Raw genomic sequence first — 24,124 nt, 5'->3', positions numbered from 1 at the left:
GGTGACTCCACCACTTCCCTGGGCAGCCTGTTCCAATGCCTGACAACCCTTTCAGTAAAGAAATTTTTCCTAATATTCAACCTAAACCTCCCCTGGCACAACTTGAGGCCATTTCCTCTCGTCCTATCTCCAGCCACCTGACAGAAGAGACCAGCACCCACCTCACTACACCCTCCTTTCAGGTGGTTGTAGAGAGCGATCAGGTCTCCCCTCAGCCTCCTTTTCTCCAGACTAAACCACCCCAGCTCCCTCAGCCGCTCCTCATCAGACTTGTGCTCCAGACCCCTCACCAGCTTGGTTGCCCTTCTCTGGACACGCTCCAGCCCCTCCATGTCTTTCCTGCAGTGAGGGGCCCAAAACTGAACACAGGAGTCAAGGTGTCACCTCACCAGTGCCCAGTACAGGGGGACCATCACCTCCCTGCTCCTGCTGGCCACGCTATGTCTGATACAGGCCAGGATGCCGTTGGCCTCCTTGGCCACCTGGGCACACTGCTGGCTCATATTCAGCCGGCTGTCGACCAGCACCCCCAGGTCCTTTTCCACCGGGCAGCTTTCCAGCCGCTCTTCCCCAAGCCTGTAGCGCTGCGTGGGGTTGTTGTGACCCAAGGGCAGGACCCGGCACTTGGCCTTGTTGAACCTCACACAGTTGGCCTCGGCCCATCCATCCAGCCTGTCCAGATCCCTCTGTAGAGCCTCCCCACCCTCAAGCAGACCAACACTCCTGCCCAACTTGGTGTCATCTGCAAACTTACTGAGGGTGCACTCGATCCCCTCATCCAGATCACTGATAAAGATATTAAACAGAACTGGCCCCAATACTGAGCCCTGGGGAACACCACTTGTGACCTGCCGCCAACTGGATTTAAATCCATTCACCACAACCCTCTGGGCTCATCCAGCCAGCCAGTTTTTCACCCAGCAAAGAGTACACTTGTCTAAGCCATGAGCCGCCAGCTTCTCAAGGAGTATGCCATGAGAGACAGTGTCAAAGGCCTTGCTGAAGTCCACCTAGACAACATCCACAGCTTTCCACTCATCCACTAGGCAGGTCACCTGGTCGTAGAAGGAGATCAGGTTGGTCAAGCAGGACCTGCCTTTCATGAACCCATGCTGGCTGGGCCTGATCCCCTGCTTGTCCTGCACATGCCATGTGAGCGCACTCAAGATGAACCATTCCGTAATCTTCCCCGGTACCGAGGTCAGGCTGACAGGCCTGTAGTTCTCCAGATCCTCCCTCCGACCCTTCTTAGGTGTCAGAAGTGTTAATGTCCACTTGTGACCTAAGATTCAGTTGCTTCAACAGAGGCATCCAGTACCATTTGGGATGTTCTGGACTATCAAGACATCTGCACAGGCAGATACAACGCAAGACCTGTGGGAAACCTTTGTCTTTTGGACTGGCAGCTGGAGGCAAGGCAGGATACTCTAGGCTTCTCAAATGGTACATGCTTGTCTATGTGTGCAACTTCTTTAGCCCTATTGGCTTCTAAAGATGTAGCCTTGCAATTGCATGAAGTTATGACTGCAAGAAGGACATATACTGTGGAAGAGTATGTAAGACTGCATCAAAATCCTGGAAAGATTCGGGGAAACCAAGAGGACCTGAGCTAGACTTTTTCACTCCAGAAGTCTTACACCAGCAACAACCCCTGCAAGGTTGACACAGTGAATCATATGACCATGTAGACGGACAAGGCAAGTAGAATTGAATGACTCATAACTTAGTGGTCTCGATGCCTCAGTTGTTTGCCCGTCTTTGCAACAGCACAGGGAACCATAAGGCTGACAAGTTTTAATTAATACAATGGTTATTACTAGCTGTAATTCTTCCTTAATGTTATTGCTTCCATGATGTTAGGCTATGAAAGGAAGATCTGGGAAACTGTAGGAGGAATTAAAACCGGTTACTCAGGAAAGGCACATCTCATCAGTGGGAATAGTCACTGGAGGAAGCAGACTTTGGTCAGACACCTTTATTTTAAGGAATCACCACACTCCTCAGCAGCCACCAAGAAGGTAAAGTGCAGCTGTTCAAATCAGAACCCAGAAGAGCAGAGAGAAATTCCAGTGTGGGGAAGGATGAGGGAAATAAGATTGACTGGGGGAAAAGAAACTCTTGGGGTACCACATTTTTAAAGACTCAATTAACAGAGTGATGACTTCAGTCAAGAGATGGAGGGACAAAATAGGGCATCGAATTTTATGGTGGAATAAAATTTTGAATCTTTGCATTTCTTCAGGGGCAAGGATGATTTATGTGTATTTATCCAGTCTTTTCTACAAGCTTTTGGCTATACTGCAGTCACAGATTAAACTGGATTCAATTTATATCTCCTTTGATTTGGGAAATACATTTAGAACCCCAACCAAAGTGTGCTGAAACCATGAAAATACACTTTTGAGGTATGAATAAGTCCCTTTATGTCTGTTTCTAAATGCATGTTTAATGGTAGATATAAAATTTCTCTCCTACAGCGATGAGAGTTAACTCAAAAGCATACAAATAAAAAGTTTTCCTGCTTTATTCTTGTAGTCTGCAAACATAATAAAAAGCACCATTTGAGCTAAAAGTTGGAATCTGGTAGAACACAAAACTGCAACAAACAAAAAGCATTTAAAATTAAATATCTAATTCTTACTTTATAAACACAATCTTCATATTGTTGATTATCTGTAGAAATTAAGCTGGGTTTCACCTGTTTGTATACAAGGCATCCAACTAGTTTGGCTGACATAATATTGAATAAATATTTTAATGCAGTTGCTAAGAAGCTAAATGTTAATAAAGCTGATATAAAAATACCAGCTACAGTTGTTTCCTTTTTGAAAGTATATCCTGTATTTTTATACAATGATATTGAATAGGGGGGTTACTACATCAGTGTACTGCAATCTCAGCCTTAGCAATCAAGAAAAGAAATCACAATAAAAGACCTAAAGCAGCTTTTATCCAATCCTTAGAGAAATAAAAAGAAAATTTCAAAAAAAACAGAAAACAGCAAAAGAAAAGGAAGAGTGTTGTCAGGGTAGTTGTTTAGTCTAAGCCACACAGAAAAGGGCATGTGTTGGTTAATACATACAGTTGGAAATGCTAATTAACTACTCTTCTTTCAGCAATCCTTATTTCAGCTTCTGTGCTCTCACCACTATAGTACTAGACACTTTCTGACCAGAATTAACATCATATTAACAGACTGAGGTATTTATAAATACTGTGTCAATTGGACAAATTTTAAACATACTTAGCGCAGTTAGGTTTAGACTTTACTCTGGCAGTGTAATGAGCACTTCTGGAGGCCTACCATGTGATTTTTTAAAAGGACAACTTCGCATGTTTCAGGTTTCCTTAACCAGCAATTTGCCAATTCTCTGTTTGTATTCTCTTTTTGGAGCGCAAATAGTTGCCTCTTGAAGAAGAGATAGTAACTTTGATATTGGGCTTTCTTTACATAAGAAACCAACAAAAGATTATTTTCACTTTGGCTAACACTGCTGCAGAATGAAGTCTTTAAAAAAACACTGTCTGAGTTGAAGGAACTGGCGCAAGGGAAAACTGGTAGAATTTATCTTTTGTCTACTATTTCAAAGTGCAATACTAACCTTCAAATTGCTCTAGAACAAAATAGAAAGCCAGTGATGTCAAGACATTTGTATACATGAATGAGAATCATCATTGGGCTATGAATATAAAAAATGAAATGCCTGTATATCCACCTTTTCTTCTTCCTACTGATTCCAGATATGGCTAAAAACTTAATTTTCTCCCTTGGCCATTTTAAATATAGATACAGAAACATAAGGACAAATTAAAACTTTAACAAAGCTGTTAACTCACAGCTTCAGATACACTTTTTAAGCAATTTGTCTGGGATTAGCATTTGTTTCTGTATAACCATGTCTTCGGAAATTCTGCCAGTACACTGTAATACGTAAATATCCAATACCAAAGTACAATAATGTTTTCAATAATTTAAAGAAAACTTATTCTGGGAGAAATCCCAGTTTTAAGATCAAAATGTACTAGAACAACAGAAATGCAAGTTCACGTATTTCCTGTAACAGCATCATTTCATCCTCCTATGTCCAGCTATATATATGCCAGAAAGTAACGCTGCTCTGCTTCACAGTTACCATGAGGGTAGGTACGTTAGCAGTTGTCAGGAGGCCACGTACAATTATGGTAATTAGGTCAATATCTAACAGTGAGACAGATGCCTATCATTTAACCATTGCCTGTTTTAAAGGAGGGCAGTTCAGAGTAAAGAGTTTGGAGGGATACCTCATTTCTAAGTAATTGACCAAAGAGCTATACAGGTATAGCAAAAACTTTCAACAGGTTTCCATGAAGACATCTATCAAAATGCTTCCAGAGACACAGAGGTTTTTGTAAACTAGTTCAGAGTTTGCTACAGCCTCACTCCTAGACAACAGACTGGCCAGAGACATCTCAGGCTTAAACACAGGAGGACAGGAAGGACAATAAATCCAGTGACTGAATTTTTTTTAAATACTGGTTTGGATTTTTAGACCAGTACAAGCTGATGTAAGCAGCCGGATGGCTTACATATATTCTGGGCTTGTTAGATGGAAAAGGAGATTCAGTGTACCCCTGTGCCTAATATAATTATAATATGTAGCTGCTTAATTTCCAGCCGTAGAACCTACATCTAGCTGGGGGCCCAATATCTACACTAGCCCATGGACCAGAAGCCAATTAGCAGCTGGATTACAGTAGGTAATTACAGTACCTGCTCCTGCAAAGCAGTTTCCAGGTTACCTTCATCCGAAACCAATCTAGCTGGGTACTCCAAAACCACTTCAGGCTACGAACCATAGTACAGCAAATGGAGGCAATTAGGAGATTCACGTTGCACACACACTCCTGATTTGTACTGTAATGCTATTGTAGATGCACGCTTAAACAGCCTAATGCTACAAAAGCACGAAAAGCTTTGTATTTTTTATCAAAATCAAACAGGAAAATAATCTTTCATTTTGAGAGATCCCATGTGGTGCATGAGGCGGTGAGACAGCTGTCCAGCCACTTTGTCCTAAAGAAAAAGGTTTTCATTAGCCACAGCGATGCCAACACAACCTTCAAGTATGTAGTATAAAGGATATTGAAAAAATGGATTTAAGATGGGATACATTAAATCAGGATGATGCTTTAGATATTAAGAAAATCACAGATTACACAGTTTACATGGAATCATGGTTCAATCAATGATGCTACAGGAAGCAGAGCAGCTGGCAGTTCAGTAATTAACTAGGTGCCCAAACACCAGTGAAAAGCAAATTGCTGGCCTGAATCAGGGTGTGAAGGGCTCGAAGAGCCAGGCATTTTGCTGAGATGAAGGGAGGAAGGCAAGGAGGGAGGAAGGAAGGCAAGAAGGCAGGAGGGAAGGACGTAGAAGAGATTGCATCGCATTAACTGAACTTTTTCTCAGGAAGCTCTTTTATACATGAACACTCTTATGGAAGACTTAAGATACTCTGCATGAGACACATGGAAGTTCGTACTGTCTTGCTGGGAAGAAAAAAAATCTCTGTAGAAATAAGCACTTGGAAAAAAAGTAAGGCTCCATCTATAGCAATCAAAACCCACCTTCCTCATACTAGTGAGAGGCAAGAAAGCAGAGATGTTGGAAAGAAATACTGAAGAAACAGTAGGGATTTTATGTACATATTTTGAAACATAAAATAATTCAAGAATATTAGGATATGATATATAGTCAAGTGCATTAGATGCATTAGATGTTTATTATCAAATGATCCACTGGGCAGATTTGGTAATATAGGGACAGAACATAAGGACAAAAGGGATGCTCTGCTGGGTCAGATCAACAGTCCATCCAGCCCAGTACCTTCTCTGATAGCAACAGCAGGCCAAGCTGCTATTTTAAGACAGCAAGTGAGGCCAGTCACTTTCTAACATCTAGCCTCCTACTTCCCAGACATCCACACTGTTCTGCTGGGGATGTCAGGGGGTACATTCCCACCTATTTTTTTAGCATCTGCTTCTAGACCCACTGTTCACATATCTGCCTACTCACTTTTTGAGTCTGCTGGTACAACCTCCAGAAGCTGCTATGGCAATAAATTCCCAAAGTTCATGACCCGCTGTGTAAAAAGGCCTGAACTGTTTGCTCCAGGTTTCTTTTATACTCCATGGAGAGAAATGGGAAATTCTAGACTGCAATTTATCTTACCTTAATGTAGATGTGTAAAATTGATCAGAATTGTCATGCCTTGAAAGTCTCTCCACTGAGCACACACGGAGCATAATCTAACTAGCTCAGATGTAAGTGTGTACAATGCAAACATCTAAAGTAAAGTGAGATGACCCAGATCCTTTAAGTCTTTAATTGGTCCTTTCCAATTTAAAGTATATAGTTTAGCACAGTTTAATTAAATATACTTAATAGATATATATAAAGTAAGAGAAGTTGATTGCTCCTCTGAGAATGCTGCCTCCATAATCCCTCCTTTCAGGGATGACTCTGTGCTGCAGGAGAAAAATGGGAGTGAAAGTAGAGTCCTTCCACAAGCCCGATCTACTGTAGACCAGGAGGTAGTCCTGCTAATTGTGAATCTCCCTAAGTTTCTGCATGATGATGACTAATCAACTGCTATGTTTTCATTGTGGACCCAACAAAGGATTTCACATAAAAGCATGAAACATTCTGAGCAAGGCACTGGAAATGCTTTGTTAAATGATACAAAATTCCAGAAGATGGTGATGAGTCATATTACTGTGTAAGAAGAATTCTGACTTCAGATAATTTTCACAGAAATACAAAAAATACCTTACTGCAAAAAGTCATTACCATCTTTATGATCCTGTGTCTACTATCTGCCAGGGATTAGGAAAACTGGATTATAAAATTAGGAAGACCCTCAAGGGCATCAGGTTCAAACCCCTCCTGCTATAGGCATATATATGACACAGTCCTATTTATAACCTGATCCAGATTCACTTTAACATTGGCTAGGTATTTTATTCATATTACTCTCTCTGGAAGACTACTGCAGAATCACACTTCACAAATGGTTTCCTTTTCTTCCTGATTTTCAGGTTAAATTTATTCATGTTCAGTCTAAACAGTTTGGTTCTTGTATCAAAACTTTCCCTGGACTTAGTTATTTTCCTTCACTTGTTTCTACCATTGATGTATTTATAGACAGCAAGTATATCCTCTCCCAGTGTTCTTGCTCAGGTAAATAAACCATGTTCTAGTAAGGTAATTCCTCATCTCTGCTGGAAACATCACCTGATACAGACTAGAAACAAACGTGTCTTTGTCACAGCTGGATTATATTGGCATCTGATGGTCATGCTGTGATCAGCAAGATCTCATCTTATGGAAAAAAATTTTTGAGTCTTTCTGTTCATCTGTTTATTATCCTGATTATTCTCTGCGCTGGCGCTGTTTCCTCAAGTTTAGCTCATGCTCTAGTTAGTGCAATCCTAGACTGTGCCAAAGCCTGGGAGTTAAAATACGTTAAAAAGTTCAGCTAGGAACTGCCCTTGAACCTGACGCTTCTACTTTCAGTGCAACTTACTGTGGTATTTGCTTTAGCAATTTCCTAGCTACTGCTGAAAATCCCTTCCTCCTGAACTGAAACAGTAATTCTCCATGTGCCACCATTTCAAATGTCATACTGAAAATACAGACTGATTAGATTTATCATATTTTCTTTTTCTAGATAATGTTATCACAGAAAGCTATCAGATGGGTCTGGCTTGACATTGATACTGTAAATTCATAGTGTTTTGTGTCCATTGCAACTGTAGTTATTTACATTCATCTAACCCTCATGCTCATTAACCTTTCCTGTCTATGAATCCCAGTGCTCAACGTGATCACCTTTCTTGACAGATCAGACAAAAAGCATTAATTGGTTTTGGAAGTACTTTTTTTTTAATCCTATCTTCTTCCCCACTACCTGATGGCTGTATGTCTGTCTTTATGCTACTTTTCCTTAGGTGATTGAAGGATGATACCTTGTGATTTGTTTTAAAATAATGAGGTTTTTTATTTTTAAGACTTAGTGCACATTTTAAATTTTCTGCTTATCGTAGTCAGTAAATACCTATTGTATTACTTAAATTGAAATGAGATTCAATAACTTCCTTTGAGAGAATAATGGAGCCTTAAAGGAAAGAGACATCTTTTGTTTCCAGACAGAGGGAGACTGTGACAACTAGTATATGTTTGCATTTGCATATCAGTTCCAACTAGGAGGAAGAAGACTATGTTGATTTTAAAGTTTTTAACTTTTTTTGATGTTTTAAACTACAGTTTCCAAAGACTGCTCTCTTTACATTTTTGGAACAGGCATGAAATACTTTCAGCATACTTCAACAGTCACGGTGGGTCAGCGGCACCTGACTGGCAAAAGGGAGTGAAGAGCCACAGGATGCCCATGAGATCTTACCTGGGAAACCATGGTTATTTGCTTGCTCCAGCTTTACAGGACCAAGCAGGTGCTGCTGACCACCCTTGCAGGGTCAGATGACTCAGCTCGGTGCTCAGGAAAACCAGCAGGAGATACAGGATTTCCCCACAGATAGCAGAAGATATCACATGCCTGAAATAGGTGAGACTGAGGCAAAATTTGCATCTGATCCAGACCGTATGCCTGGACATATTCAGAGTCCACTACCTGAGAAGTCACAGGAACACAAAGTACCTCAAGCCAATTTTTGAACTAGCCCTTCAGTACTCCCCTCCTCTGTCATCTACCCCACTTCTCCCCACCCTCATTAGACTAAGTATAAAAGTCTGTCTACAAAAAGTCTGGGTTTGAGTTTGTCACCACAGGTTTTGTCTATACCCCACAGACAGAAATGGGACAATTTTCTTTTTTTTTTTGGTCATAGGATGAGAGACACCATGCTCACTTTTCTCCATTACCTGTGAATGGCAAGCTCAAATGTAGATATCTCTGCTGAACATGTCTAAAATCTTCACCCAGCCATCACCAGCCCTGATACAGCACTGTCGTATGACTCCTGAGCTCCTGGCCCACCGCTTCAAATTATGCAGCTCTATGCCGAAGGCTTGCAGGCAGCCAAGGACAGCTTAGTCCACGTCTTCACTCGCTAGCTGTGGTGCAGAGCCAAAGTACACACAGCTACATGCCTGGTCAAGCCCAGTGGACAGCTGGCTCAGAACTGGAGAACAAGTCCTCACTGCTCTTCCCTCTGTGATCACAGGGAATGCTGCCAAACCACTTTAAGAGAAATATCTTTACACTAAACCACATTTTATAATGGTTATTGAAAAGCCAACTATTGAAAGGCCAACCAGATGCCAAACTGTGCCTCAGAGCTGATGCAAACACTGCCTGGAAGACAGCAGGATGACGCTGCTAAACCGTGGGGCACAAGCAATTTTTCCATGCTACAGCCTCACTCAAACTAGCAAAATGCCCTGCTGCTGACAGCTGTAACTCAGGGTGGACATGAACCCCAGGTAGTTTAACACTGTTTTTTCAGCTGTTGGATAAATATAATTTGCTATTGATAATCTTTGCAGGTTGAAGACTGTCCCAGTTGTACCCAGTGCCAATACCAAAGAATTATTTTCACGCTATACACAAAGGAGAATGTGGGGACTCTGCAGGCTCTAATCCCCATCCAACTCTCCTATTAGCACCATGAAGTGGAGCTTGAGAGCTGATGGCCAACTGACACTGAAACAGACCATTTCGGTATTGGCCATGTCCACCCTTGATTAGGCATACTGGTTTTCCTTGCATGCTCTCCTGTGTCCCCGATCTGGAGAAGACAAGCTGATAAAAGAATTACTTGCATATCTTACAGACTAGTCTTCAGCTAACCCATCCATTTCACAGTCAGCAAAACAAAGTCAATTTTTTCAGCTAGAAAAGGCATTTATCTGTATCCAAACTACCACATTATGCTACAGTTCCAATAATCTACATTGTTTTTCAGCATTTACATCAGCAGTCTCATTCCACCAGTGCAGAACTGCAGTGGTTGCATTGGACACACTCCAGAATGACACCTACTGCCTATCTGTCTTCTGGACATACTCTAGCCTTTAAAGATTTTGAGACACAAAACTGAGGCTCTGGGCTGGTGCTTCCCAAACCTATGCATAGTTATTGCACAAAACAATAGTGAATTATTCAGTGGTGGGGTCGATAATTAATATTACCAGAAACATAATGTGGGAACTGAGAAAGTAGTATTTTCTTACACTTGTAGAAGAATAGCAGACTATAAGAATCACAGCAATAGGTCAGGCAGTCCAACCCATCTCATTATCATTGAAGCAGTTCCAGAATAAGGTGCTTCAGAGAAAAATCTTCAGCTGCTTGCACCAGCCACTCAAAAATCTGGAACTGCTCAATTACACAACCAGTGATGTAACAAAAAAGCTGAGTCTGCCTGGCAGCTTTTTGGGCAGTTGTCACTGCTACTGTACTATCTTATGTCCAATGTCAATGTTTGTGTCACAGGAAGCCTCACTCTCTGACACTTAACTGTTTATTTTGGTAAATTACTCTAGGGATTTGACATACCAATTGACTCCCTTGTTTCTGTATACCTCCCAGTATAATTTTTTCCCCTAGATGCTTAAATAGCTCAGTTGGGCATTTCTACGTGGTCTTGGGTCTACAAAATGCTAGTGCCCCACAAGTCTGTTTCCAGACCCTCCAGGTCCTTTCTCACAGTGGGAACATGCTGCTCCAATGTATGTCTGACCCTTTCCAATTCCTCTCTCTCTTTGTAGTTCACTCTTCCATACTCACTTCATTCCTAAAAAATATTCCCCAGCACTCCCATAAAATGAAGAGTCCCTCAGCAAAAAATGGAAAGGAGATATATGAATCATCAAGTTTAGTTGCCTGCAATAGTATAGCAAGGTTTTAGCCCCAAATGCTACACAATAGTATCCACTATATGCCCCTTCTTTCCCATGTTTGTGGCGTTATGAGCCACAAAACAAATCTCAAGACCTTTAACACAAGAAAAAACACCAAATGCTCCAAACATTACGACAAGCCACAGGAATAAAACAGGAAAGAGCAAAGATATCATCACAATCCTAAACCCTTGCAACAGAAGGTAAATTATTTAGGTAAAATGCCTTAATGATCCTGGGAACCTGGCCACCTTCCATGGCACAGAGAGAGGGGAAAAAAGAGGCCCAACAAGAAACATCAGTGTTCCTTGACAATATAAATTCCTTCCTGACCACCAGTCCAGAGCCCCCAAACCAGGTCCGGCAGGCCAGCATCAGTATCTCATCCACAACCACGCTCACCCCCTCTGGTTTCTACAAACCTATTCCAAATTACCAGTTACAAAGGAAACATTCCTCTCCAGAAGAGTCCAACTTGGTTCAAGTGGGCTCTGAGTGGTGTAGTTTAGGGTTCTCACCTTTCATGGCTTAGCATTACAACGCTGTTTCTATAACCATTTCACCACCAACCAATTTTGAAGTGGTCTCCATTTCATTCCCCTAAGATGGACTATGGAAAAACACTGTTTCTGAGCTGCCCTGTGCTACAGTTTGCTGGTTCCAATATCCAGACTCAGAATGACTGTGCCAATTTGATGCTGCTTTTATTACAATTTTCCCCCCTTTTAAGCAACTGCCTCCTTCAAGTACCACTTTTCTTTTTACCAGAAATAAGAAAGAGGAGCAGGATAAATGACTAATTAGTTTCACACAAAAGTGGCACAAGCAGCCCAGCTACAAATATGAGACACAGAGTAGCCGCTACGGTGGAAGAATTTTGTCCTGACAGCTCTAAGACTGTTTTATTTCTTTCATCAAAGAATAAAAGGCATCAATCTGCAGCTTCAAGAAGTCAGTCATATTGCAGCAGGTTATACAGCAATTTCACAAGGGTAAACTGACCCAGTTTGAAGCAGTGGGCATTCATCCAATGAAAGAATACAGAAGGCAGTGTGTGAAATGACTTGACTGACTCACTATATCAAAATGAAATTTTTCAATATCACATCAAAATGGAAAACCAAGAATTTCCATGGCGAAGTAAAAATAAAATGACTGATTTTATTTCCCCAAGCTTTCAACTTTTTCTGGGAAACTGAAGTCTCTCTCTCAAATATTTTAATTTAATGATTCAGCGAATTCCAGTTTCACAGGTTTTAGATGTTTCTGACTTGCTCTAATTACACTACATTACTTTGTGAAAACAGGAGGTATTAGGAATATGAGAAAAATCTAGCTGATATGACAGAGGGGTAGTAATCACAGCTGACTATGAAGAAGAAAGAGAGGGATTTTTTTTATACTACCAAGCATATTAAAATGGAAAACTGCAGCTGAATCATATTCCTGCAGCTCTATCCCTTGCCCTGCGTGGTATACCCCAATAGTCTCTTTTCATTTAAAACAAGAGGCATATTCATGGCTGAGAAGGGAATTAGGATGATAAACTGAGTTGAAGAGCTCCTGCAGTGCATTTCCAAGGTCTTACACTTCACACGGCAGAGGTGCTACTTGAATATGGGAATGCACATTTTCTTCAAGTTAAGAGCAATACATCTGTTCAACTTGCTGATTTACTTAACTGCTTGAAAGTGACAGGATTCTAAAAAAAGCTAAGGAAAATTCAATTCTCACTTATTTTCCTTAAGCTCCTTTGAGAAACCCAGACTTAATGTAGCATCCCTCATTTCTTTTGCAAGTTGCTCACTGTGTCCCCCACTCCCAGTGCTGGTGGCAATGGGGGGACAGCAAGTAGACACCATAAGCCAATGCAGACTCTTTGAATTAGGCTCCATCACTGTGAAGCATGGTTTGTGCTTTCGTTAAATCACCAGTCAGCTTCCTCAAAAAAATTCATATGATTTTTATAAATAAAAATGAACCAGAGAACAACTCATCTTTGGGGGACTCCAGGCCATCTCATTTCACATTAATTTTCAATGCTGAATATACACACAAAAATGCAGTATCATCTCATAAACCCAGCTCCTGCATTCCCACTCCTGTCACCCCCACATCTCACCAGCGCTTCATGCATTGTCCGTTTTCCTAATACTCCTCTTTCCTATCACTCCGTGTTTTGTTACGACTCTTTCTGGCCTGGCTTTTGCCTCCTGATGGAATACGTAACTGGTGATGGCCATTCTGTTGGCCCTTCTCTCTGCAAACACCACTTGTATGCAAGTTAACATGGTACTATGACAGGAAAAGAAATGAAGAATTAAATAAGTGTATTACAAAAAGCATGTCATCACTGTGCAGTCAGGAGCCAGTTGAACTTTCATTTCAAACCTGAGGTCAGAATTATTGAACTGATTTTGAAGCAAAATGTTATTACTTACAAAATACAAACCAAAAAACAATCACTCAGCCTGACAGTGCAATATATTCCCAACCGGCTTTCTCAAAAGAAAAGAAATGCCGCCTAATTCTACCATTTCCATATATATTTGAGTTAAGGAACCATAATTAGAATCATTAATCAATAACTATGTTCAACAATTCCATGCCTGCAGCAAAAATGAGATTATTTCTTAAAATGCCAAAAGTTAAATAAACAAATTGAGTAAACTTTGCCCTCAGCTCTGAAAAACAACCGAGCCAGTGGAGCTACTACATATTCAAAAGAGTAAGAAAAAAGCTGACTGAGAAAAGGCATTGGAAAATCACAGTGAACTCTTACCAGAATGCGTGACCAACAGCTACAACTCTGTCCCCCCTCCCCACCCAACCACTTGATGTCTTTTCCAGAAGCAGGATCAAAACAAACAGATGCTACAATCTTCCCAACTGTAAAGCAAATAGCTTCTAAAATATAATCCCAGCGGTGCCAACATATTCTAGCCTTTAGTAAGGGCATTAAACTGATTAACCTACAAAAGGATTCCTAGGTTGACTTTTGGACTCACAAAATAACAAGGCATTTCCATACTATAATCTCTCCTGGCCAATTTGAAACCATTCAGCTGTCTTTAGAAGTGTGCTAAACTGACTAAAACAGAAGTCAAAGCTCAACTGTTAACATGAGACCTAAAGTGCAAGCAACAAAATTATGATGTGCAGACCAAAGTGACAGTCCACTGGAAATGTGGGTGGCTGCCTGTCAGCTCACCCTCTTGCTGAAGAGCACGTCGTGGGGTGTCTCGCAGCACTCCCCGGCCTTTCAGCCTCCCAGGCTGGTGGGATCCGGAGACGTCCAAAAGCCCCTGTGCTTCCCATCATGCAGAAGTGACAGAGCCCGGGCCACACGCTGGCACTGGCACCACCCATGGTCCCAGTCCCTTGGCTCCTACACCAGCTGTTGTAAACAGCATCTGTAAAGATTTCAGTAACTGGAAGAATTTAGAATATGGGGGTTTTTTCCAGAATTGGAACAAAGCTAAACTTTAAACTTTTGCTTTCTCCGTAACGCAGAATGCTATCTCTTTTCAGACTAAACATACATAAAAATGAAGCAATGTGCTTCAATATGGCCAAATCCAGAGATTCTTAAATTGCTTTGTCTTAGTCCAGTGTGCATCTAAATAGACCCTCCCTGCCAAATCTCCAGGGAGACATACCACAAACTTAACAGGCCAGGCTTCTTATGAGTGTTTTGTGCTCTCAGAGCAGAGTTGAAGCTGCCACAGCAAGCCAGAAGCAAGCCAGAAGCCATCACTGATATCCTAAACAGCTTACTGTTAATACAGATTATATTTCATTTTTTCCATTGAACTACGCTCTCAGATTTTAAATCATGCCATATATCATTCTGTTATGAATTTGCAAGCAAAGAGGAAGAATACACGTTTACAAGTACTGTCACCTCCTCTGCCACCAAATGCATCAAGTCTTTTCTCAAACTGCTCTAGCTGTCTTAAACGAAGACTTTTGTTCCTACCATTAACACTGAAAGGCCATTCCAGAAGCTCTTTCTGCCAAGGGCTATCCATGACTTCTAAGAGTCAGACTCATTGTATTGATACTGAACATTTATCCTTTTGTGTCTGTGTGCATATGGTCCTTTAACTCTAAATTTTCTTCCTGTCATTGATATTTATGTCCAGGAGTATTTACAGAGAGCATTAGTGTGAATCTAATTCCTTCCCTTCCTTGGTATCATTTGTCTCCTACTCATCCCATTTTACCGAAGGCTTCAGTCCCTTGCTGTGGCCAATATCTCTTTCTCCTCTTGTGCTTAGTTAGTTACTCTTCCTTCTTAACAACTCACCTTCTCTTTCTGCTGGCACGTTTTCTCTCAAGTGAAGTAATTCAGTTCTTCCTCCAGAAGCCAGTCTCTTCTTTCATGTTTTATTCATGGTCATATTCCATGGGTCACCTTCTCCCTCAGAGACCTGTCCAGTCTTCATTTCAGTAATTTCCTAAACATCCCGAGATGTTGTCTACAACTTTATTCTTCTGTTCCATTCTTCTGATTTAATCTAAAAATCAGCATTCCCAGTTCTACCTGTGACACTCTTCTATATGCTTTGGCAGGCAAATACCCAAACATGAGTAGTTTTTATTTAGTACTTAAAACAGGTTAACACACATCCTGTAATTTCTACAACCTGTCATCATTGTATATGGAGGTCACCTTCCCTACTTCTTCAGAAGCACTTCTTCATCATTTCCTCTTCTTTATTTTCACCATCATGGAAAGGAAGAAGAAAATCTCCTTGTGTACATTTCTTTACTTATAAGTCTGTGCAAGCAGGCTCCTTTGATTGCTGGCTTCTTGGCTTTTTTAAAACTGCCAAGATTAGCCTTGCACCTTCAGGTTAAGTTCAGCATTTTAACTGTTTTCATCAGCAACAACCAAACACACAAATCACACACTCAGTTGCAAGGATTAGCAAACAGCCCTCAAACTCTGCCAAGCACTAACAGAAAACCACAAGACTCTACAAACTGGAGCTAAGCAAACTACGCAGCATCTACATGCACATATCTATCTGTTCTTTCCTGTTTCTCCCAATGTAAGAAGGCTATGCATCATAGTCACCAAAAATAATTAAAATGAAACATCTCCAAATGCCCACACCCTGCACTGCTCTCTATTCCCTGTCCTAATGGTCACTGCTTGCCAACAGTACCACCAGCTGTACAGACATATTCACTGCTTCTGTCTAGTTGAAGAAATACTGAAAGATAGGAGAAAAAAATGTTTTGTTCCCCAGAGTAGACTGGGAAGGAGATGCTGTTACTCAAAGAAAGAGTTAATAAATGTGAGGAACGAAGCTAAGGTAATTGCCCGAGAAAGTGCCAGAGTCTGATTTAATTTCTACCAAAGAAAGAGACATCAGAATTTGACCTTCTAGAAGGTGGGCATGTGATGAGTGAAGCAACTTTCTCTTATGTCACAGAGCATTTCTTCCTCACAGAAGACGACACTTTCAACAGAAAGGACTGCCCCTGCACTTTCAACCTGCTGACGGTTGCAGAATAGAGGTTTCCACTTGACCTACCATGGGAAAAGCTCTAAGAGCTACTTGCTTTCGGTCAAAAGGGAAAGGCAGGCACTAAAAAATGGTGAACTATCTTAAATTAAAATACACGTTTCACTCTGCAAAAATTGAAGCTAGGCTTTATTTTCCAGGTCCCAACAATATCCTTATGTACAGGCAGGAATTATGCCCATCAACTACCTTAAGTACTGGAAACCTTCCATAGAAACAAGGTGAAATGGAAACTGGAAAAGTCTGTCATACAAAGGAATGTACAGTAATACGAGTCCTTCCACACACTTCACTTCGGATCCCCCAAAACTACAACAAATACAGGATCTCTTCCACCTGAGGAAAAAGGTTGAAGGGGAGAACCAAGAATATCTCATAGTTTATGAGGTTTTATTAATGCAAAATGGAAGAGTATCAAGGAGCAGACAGCTTTACACTCATATACCCAGTGAGACTTTATGAGATGTGAATTTTATGTTGCCTGTCTAAATGCCCTTATCTGTATCAAAATGCTGTTAATCAGTAGTCATTATCTTTCTGGCACCGAGCAGAGCCCTGCCCAACATGTTAAACAAAAACTTTGATCTTACATTAAAAGCATGCTATTTAAAAAGGAAGCATACTAGATTACCTTGAATAGGAACCAGAGATATCACCTCGGTACCTCCCGCAACAGCTACTGCAACAATTAAAAATCAGGCAAGTGGCACTTAAAATGAGATATGAAAACACAGGTTTGGGGCTGCCTGTAGAATTAAACACAGAGATTTGCAGCTATAAAAACCACAACTACTAAGCACTAAAAGCCTCACAGTAACAGGGACCCTCAAGAAATCCTCATCCTCGTAATAAACAGCAAAAGAGTTGAGGTGGGACTTAACATACCTACGGGCTCGACCTGCTGCTCTTCCACACAGAGAACACACAAATTCTGCTTCCATCCCACTGCAGTCACCAGCGCAGTCTTTCCAAGTCCTGCCTGTTGTGTTTTAGTGAGATTTCTTAAATCTCTAAAAAGCTTTTCAACATATAGAACCCCTACACTTGAGGGAAGCGCACTCTTGCTTTTCCATGATAACACCTTATTCTCCACATAGTTCTGATACTTCTGTAATTAAAAATCAAAGTACTCTGTAAAGATAACAAACCGCTTTTCTGTTACAGCGGAATATTTGAAAACAACATTCCTTTTGCAAATGTGTATGCAATCAGGTAGAAATGGCAAGGGGAAGGTTACATACTCTTATCTTTAGAGCTAATTTTAATAAAATGAGCATCCTTGAAACCCAAACTCCTCAGTTTATCACATTTTAATATGGAACTCAATTTATTTTTTTTTTCTTTTGACGATTAAAGCTTGAGAAAGGTACGCTATAGCTTTTAACATAATTTGTGAACATAGTATAACCATCTGTAGCTACCGGCACAGAAAACTGCAGCATCAGATCTGAATTTGCTGTATGGTTTGACTGCACTTCTTTGTCATCTCTGACATTTGAAAGATACACGATTCAAATGATTAGTGATTACAATAACCACTACTGCAATAAATTCTTTACAAATATATACTACCCAGCTGGTACTCAAAACCAGAAACAGAACCAATTTCTTCTTTGTTCTTCTCTGAATTAAGTCTTAAGAAAGCAAGAATAGGAAAAAAATTAAAATACTATTACTTAGAATTATTCCTTCTTTTTTCTAAACATTCTGTATGTCTTCACAACTACAATGAGCTGTGTTACTTTCAGTAAAATCCAAAGTCACTCCATCTGCACTGAGTGAAAGCTTGAAGGCTGTCTGAATTTTGAAAGAAACAATACGCACCGAGAAAAGACCATTCCCCTGTGCGGCAATTACTGACACTTTATTAGGTTTAGCACTGAAGGTCAACAAAAGAGTACTTACCTTTTGTTTTGGAAAGAGTTTTGGAATAGAAATCAGTCTGTTGCTACGTGACTGGTTTCCAGGCAGCAATTCCCCTCACTTCTTCAGGGAAACAACGTGTTCTTCTGTTTCTGCAAATGCTGTTTATATTGAGTAAATCCAAGTATGCTCAACTCAGACAATATACTGTGAACCAGTAATGAAAAAATGCATTTGCAAAAAACAGAACATAATAGAGTGACCTCTCTCAACTCCTACCTGGAGAAAGAGATGCATCATATATATGACAGTTGCTGGCATTACATTTTCTGGCTGTTGACTCAAGAGAATGCCAACTTTTATGAACTATACTTGATCCATTCAATTTATTTTGTGAATACACACGTACAACTTCTTCCATTTCTTACCGTGTTTGAAGGGCTTAGACATATCAAAAGCGACAAGTGTCAGTGGAAATGCTATAAAAGGGTGAAGTTTTCACCGAATACTGATCAACATCCCTCAATAACAAACCAAGGATGCATCCACAAAATGTTTTTTCATACAAGTTTCTTTACACTATTTTTATTTGCTCTTTTTTATAAAAAGTGTCTCTTACTCTGTCCATTTAGCATCTGTTATGACCCACTGGTGAAAGTTCAGAAAAATGAAAGGTAATTAAAAAATCCAGTACAATAGTATGAAATCCATTCAAGCTAAATTTAAATATTGATATTTAGATCAAACTTCATTGCCCGGTTTTCACCAGCCCCGACTTGAACAACCTGAATTGAATCAAACTCGTATTTGCTCATTTATTCAGATAATAAGTAACTCACTCAGAAAGACAGAGCCCAAAATCCACATTCATATCTGTTGAATTTTAAAGGACTTGAAGGAAATGGTTTTGTCTTTTAATGTAATTAGCATCCAGTAAAATAAATTAGTAGACATCAGCTTTCACTAGCTATTAAGCTTTCCACTTGTGAGGGTCTTCGGTTTGAATAAATGCAGAAAGAAGATGCTTAAAACTGCATATTGTAAATAAGGAAAAAAAGTCAGAAAACATGCATAATTAAGAGTTAGCCTGCTCATTTGCTAAGAACCAAACGTTTATGACAACACAATTTATCTTTTAAGAAACAAACATGTTCTGCAAGCTCAGTTTCCCTGGAAAGAAGAGACAAGAATGCCACAGAGAAGGATTAGGAAGAAACCTGGGACCAGACCTTTTGGGTAATGTAAGACATAAGCAGCAAAAGGCTAGGCAGCTGAAAGGGGGGTGTTTGTGTGGGATGACACAACCACATCTTTTCTGGTGGAGCTATGAGGACTGTATCCCCAAGCAGCACTGTCTGGTGCTGCACACATCCTCCAGGTTATGCGATGAAGCAGTACAACTGTACCGCCTTCTGATTCAAGTCAAGGCTGTGTGTGTCGAGAACAACTGACCAAACCCACCTACAAAATTACATGCAACCCACAGACACGCATTAAAGAACATTATTCAAGTTGCAAAGTCAATCACTCAAGAATTTTATAAGAGGAGAATTTAATTTGCATGTGGAAATGTAATTCACTCCTTACTGTATGTGGTATAACTTAATCTTTTACTACACGATTACATACACTTTCTCTATGGATATCAGGCTGTATAGTCAAAGAAGCCATACTCTGTAGCTTCCTACTTCATTGTTTGCACAAGCTGAAAGATCTAATATCAATAAGCTACGGAGATGTAAGAAGGAAAAGAGGATCTCAGTGTTAAAGCTGTTCACTTCTCTGTCCTGAAGAGTTAGGCTCTATCTCTGCCTCTACTGAAGACTCCTGCCTGGAGGGGTGAGGGATGGGAGCTCTTCTGCATGAACTGCATGTCCCTTACTTTCCCTGTAGGTGAACTGAGATTTTGGGATCTGACTTGTAGAAGAACTGGAAGTATAATGTAACTGACCAATATTCTGAAAAGATGACATACCAGGAAAAGGGCACTAACAATCAGTGGACACTTTGGGTCTTAATTGCATCCGTGTTTCAGTTCCTCATTCATGAAACGTAAAAAAAAAATGATACCTTGCTGCCTTACACTGTTGTGTAAAGAGAAATGTCCACTAATTGTGAAAATGCTGGACGACAGTCAGTAGGACAAAACTAATCCTGAGGTTCTGACGCTAAAACAAGTACTGGTAGACTTTCCTGGTTTAATTATACTTTTTACATGGTGTAGGCAAGTCTGTGCCTCAGTTTCTCATTTGTTAAATAGAAAAGCACCTTCCTTCTCCATAGGGCTTTTATGAGAACAAGCATATGCTTGAGATTATGAGAGACTCGGACAGATACGATGGTGATGTGGGTTATACTCACTGTGAAACACGGTCAAGTACACCCCAAGGTACTAAATGAAGAATTTAAAGGTTTCAGGACCAGGAATTTAATCTGAAATTTTACCCACATTTTCCCCACCTGTATTTTCTCTTGACTTATTTGTAGCATTAAACAATGCAAAAGTAATGCAGGAAAGTGGCAAAAAGTTGAATGAGGCACGCGTTGGGATGTTTTCTTGGTGTTCCCATCTAATATACAATACTCATTAGGATGTAACTCCTGCTGGTAAGTGTATGTTGAGCAGATGGACATCAGCAGAGTTCGTGAATGTGTATTAAGGTGCAACAGATCATGCCTTAATGGCCAGCTAGGCTGAATCCTTTCTCCTGTCACTGGAAGGATTTGTACACAGTTTTGCTTAATTCTCCCCGAGAATCCACAATGTTTGCTTCCAGCAAACATTACAATTACACCATATACAGATACGCTGCATAAAAATTATGTAGAGCAAACGACTCACGCCACTTACTAGACTAGCTGGGGGAGCAGAGGGTCTTTTTTCCCAGTGTTCACACTCAAAAACCCCATGCTCTGTCAAGAAAATCTCTCAGTATGACCTTTCGGCCACCTCCTTAACTCAGTAAGATTTCTTTACCAAATGCATGAATTCTCCTTACAGTCACACTAAGCATTTCCACAGCAACCTTAGTAAGCCAGCGCTGGACCGGCACAGCCGAACGCATCCCCTCACCCACCCAGCACGGCACTGGCAAGCGTCGGGGCCAGGACTGAACATTTCTGCAGAATACAGAGAGTGCTTTAACGCGGTGTGTTTCCACTAAGTTGAAATAACCGCGAAGTTCCTGCCTCCCATCTACGAGCTTTGCCGCCTTCAGCCCGTAGAATCGGCTGCCCGCGCGCTGGCGGGCACGTCGATCCGGTTTCCGCTCCGGCGGCCGACCGGCGACAGGTCTGCCGACGGGGCGGGCCGAGGGCAGCCTCCGCACCCTTCCCCTCGGCACGACCCGGGGGCCCGGGAGCCGCCGGGGTCCCCTTCCCGCTGCCCGCCATTTACCTGGAGCAGGTGGTGGGCCGCCCGGTAGCCGAGGCGCGGGCCTCCCCGCACGCCGGGCGGCAGTCGCCCCGTGCCGTAGCCATGCCAGGCCACCACGTAGGGGTTGTCCATGGTCAGCCAGTAGCGCACCTGCCCGCCGAAATGCCGGAAGCAGAGCTCGGCGTAGTCGCGGAAGAGCCGGGGCAGGACGGGGCTGGCCCAGCCGCCGAAGGCGTCCTGCAGGCCCTGCGGCAGGTCCCAGTGGTAGAGGGTGACGACGGGCTCGACGCCCAGCTCCCGCAGGCGGCCCAGCAGCCGCCGGTAGTGGGCCAGCCCGGCGGGGTTGAGGGGCGCCGTGCCGTTGGGCAGCAGCCGGGCCCAGGCCAGCGAGAAGCGGTAGTGGGAGACCCCCAGGCGCCGCAGCCCCTCGGCGTCGCGGTAGAGGTTGTTGTAGCTGTCGCTGGCCACGTCGCCGCCCGCCGGGCCCGGCGGGACGGACCCCGGCGGCGCGGCGGGGCGGTGGGCGAAGGTGTCCCAGACGGAGGCCCCTTTGCCGCCCTGGCGCCAGCCGCCCTCCGTCTGGTAGGCGGCGCTGCCCGCCCCCCAGAGGAAGCCGTCGGGGAAGGTGTCGTGGAGGAAGAGCTGGTCCTGCGGGTAGGGCAGCCGGGCGAAGCGGGACCAGGTGCCCGCGCCCTGCCCCGGCGCCCCGAGCACCGGCTGCCCCAGCACCAGCAGCACCGCCAGCAGCGGCGGCGGCGGCGCGGCGGGGGCCATGCTCCCGGCGGGGCTCCGCGACGGCGGCTCCCTCCTCCCTGCCCCCCCGCCGCCCCCTTTTATCTCACCTCGCCTCTCCCCCCCCCCCCCCCCCCGCCCTCCGCCCCGGTGGGCACGGCTATTAATAATTACCTCAGAGCTGCCGTCTGCCTCCTCCTCGCCTGGTTCCCTCGGGGAGAGCTGCCTCCGGGGGCGGGATCCAGGGGGTGAGACGGGGCGGGCGGGGAGGAGAGGGCGGCAGCGGGGCGGGGGATCCTGAGGGGAGAGGTGGACGCCGTCTCCCCTTCGGGGTCGCCTCTGTCACACACCCCCCCACACACACAGTCCCCCCCCGCCCCTGCGGGCGGAGATCCGGGACGCACCTCGGCTGCGGCTCCGGCTCCGGTGCTCCCCAGGGAGGCGGGCCCCTCGCCGCTGCCCTGCGCCCCTTTTCCCCCAAAACGTTTTTGGTTTTTTTTTTTCTGAGGAGCCCGCGGAGAGACTCGACGGCCGGATCCGTCGCCTGTGAGGAACCGCGCGGCGTGGCCCCCTTCCCGCCCCCCCGCCGCCGTCGGGGAGCCCGGCGGGCAGCGGACCCGGCGGCGGGGCTGAGGGGAGGCAGCCATGCGAGGGGGGGAATAAAAATTATTTTTCCTTCACCCAGTATTTCCTTCGTGCTACCTTGGCAAGGCACATCGCATCAGCGATCTCTCGGGTAGCAGTAATTAAGGAGAAACTCGTTGTGCAAGGGCGTGATACGCTCACCCCCCTCAACCCCCCCCAGTAACTCATGGACTGTCACCTCCCAGTAATAACTTCTCTGGAGTAGGAGGTCGGTGTATTTGGTTGTTTACCGCATGCAAAACAAGTTCCGGTTAGAAATGCCTCACAGATCTTTATGGGGAGGAAATAAATCGAGCTAAGTTTGATTATTGAGTTATACTTTTGAACCGATTGTGTGGGCATGATGGATGGACCTCTCGTTAAAGGCAGGTCTCAGGCTGCCGTTCTCATCTCCTTCAGGCAAAACAATTTGACCCGGTCTGCAAAGAGAACTGGCTCAGCACATTGCAAAAAACTGGTATTCAGTTGCGTGGACTCTTAACACAAGTTGGGACCTCTAAGAATAAACCACACCTACCAGACAGGCTGTTAAGGACAGGGAGATGTCCCCAGGAGATAACGTTGTTGTTCAACTACAGAATGAAGGCATTTAGATAATTTCATTTTATTTTTAGGAAATACATGCCCTCAGGGGAAAACTACATGTAATCACGAATAACGAGTCGATGGATTTAAATGCCAATTGTGACCTGCCGCAGGTTTCCTCTGGCGCGCAGGATGGGCTCTCGCACCTCGCGAGCACAGGCAGGGCGTTCGCTTTGCCTGTTTCTAGAACATTCCAACTTCCACCTTCTCTGCACCGATTCAGTATGGTTTCAGGTGTTGTTTTGTGGTCTTTTAAGGAAAAGACCAAAGGTGTAGAGTACAGGATTGCAGTTAGTCTTCCATTAGTGGTGATTAATTTATTTCCATGTTAGAGGGACCATCTTAACGATGCGGGAGACCATTGACACCCCTTCCCTAAGGGGTGGGGTGGGAGCAGGGGGTGGCAGGCCCAGAACCAGGGCTGGTCATCGGCTTCCGCAAGTGAGTTTCCTATACAGCCTGACAAGCCACTGAAATTTGATTACA

General features: G+C 43.2%; 1 protein-coding gene across 1 annotated transcript in view; it reads right to left on the bottom strand.

Annotated features, from left to right (window-relative positions):
• The window catches only part of KL (klotho), a 49,861-nt gene extending 27,411 nt beyond the window's left edge, over positions 1-22,450 (bottom strand). The window contains exon 1 of the mRNA XM_052812886.1: positions 21,698-22,450. Within this exon, the coding sequence (XP_052668846.1) occupies positions 21,698-22,450 (753 nt within the window). The remainder of the gene's footprint in view (positions 1-21,697) is intronic.
• Between the last annotated feature and the right edge of the window lie 1,674 nt (positions 22,451-24,124).

This window comes from Harpia harpyja, chromosome 17, assembly GCF_026419915.1.
Source record: "Harpia harpyja isolate bHarHar1 chromosome 17, bHarHar1 primary haplotype, whole genome shotgun sequence".
Taxonomy (NCBI): Eukaryota; Metazoa; Chordata; class Aves; order Accipitriformes; family Accipitridae; genus Harpia; species Harpia harpyja.
Note: the sequence above shows the minus strand (reverse complement) of the source record. Positions and strands in the feature narration are given on the sequence as shown.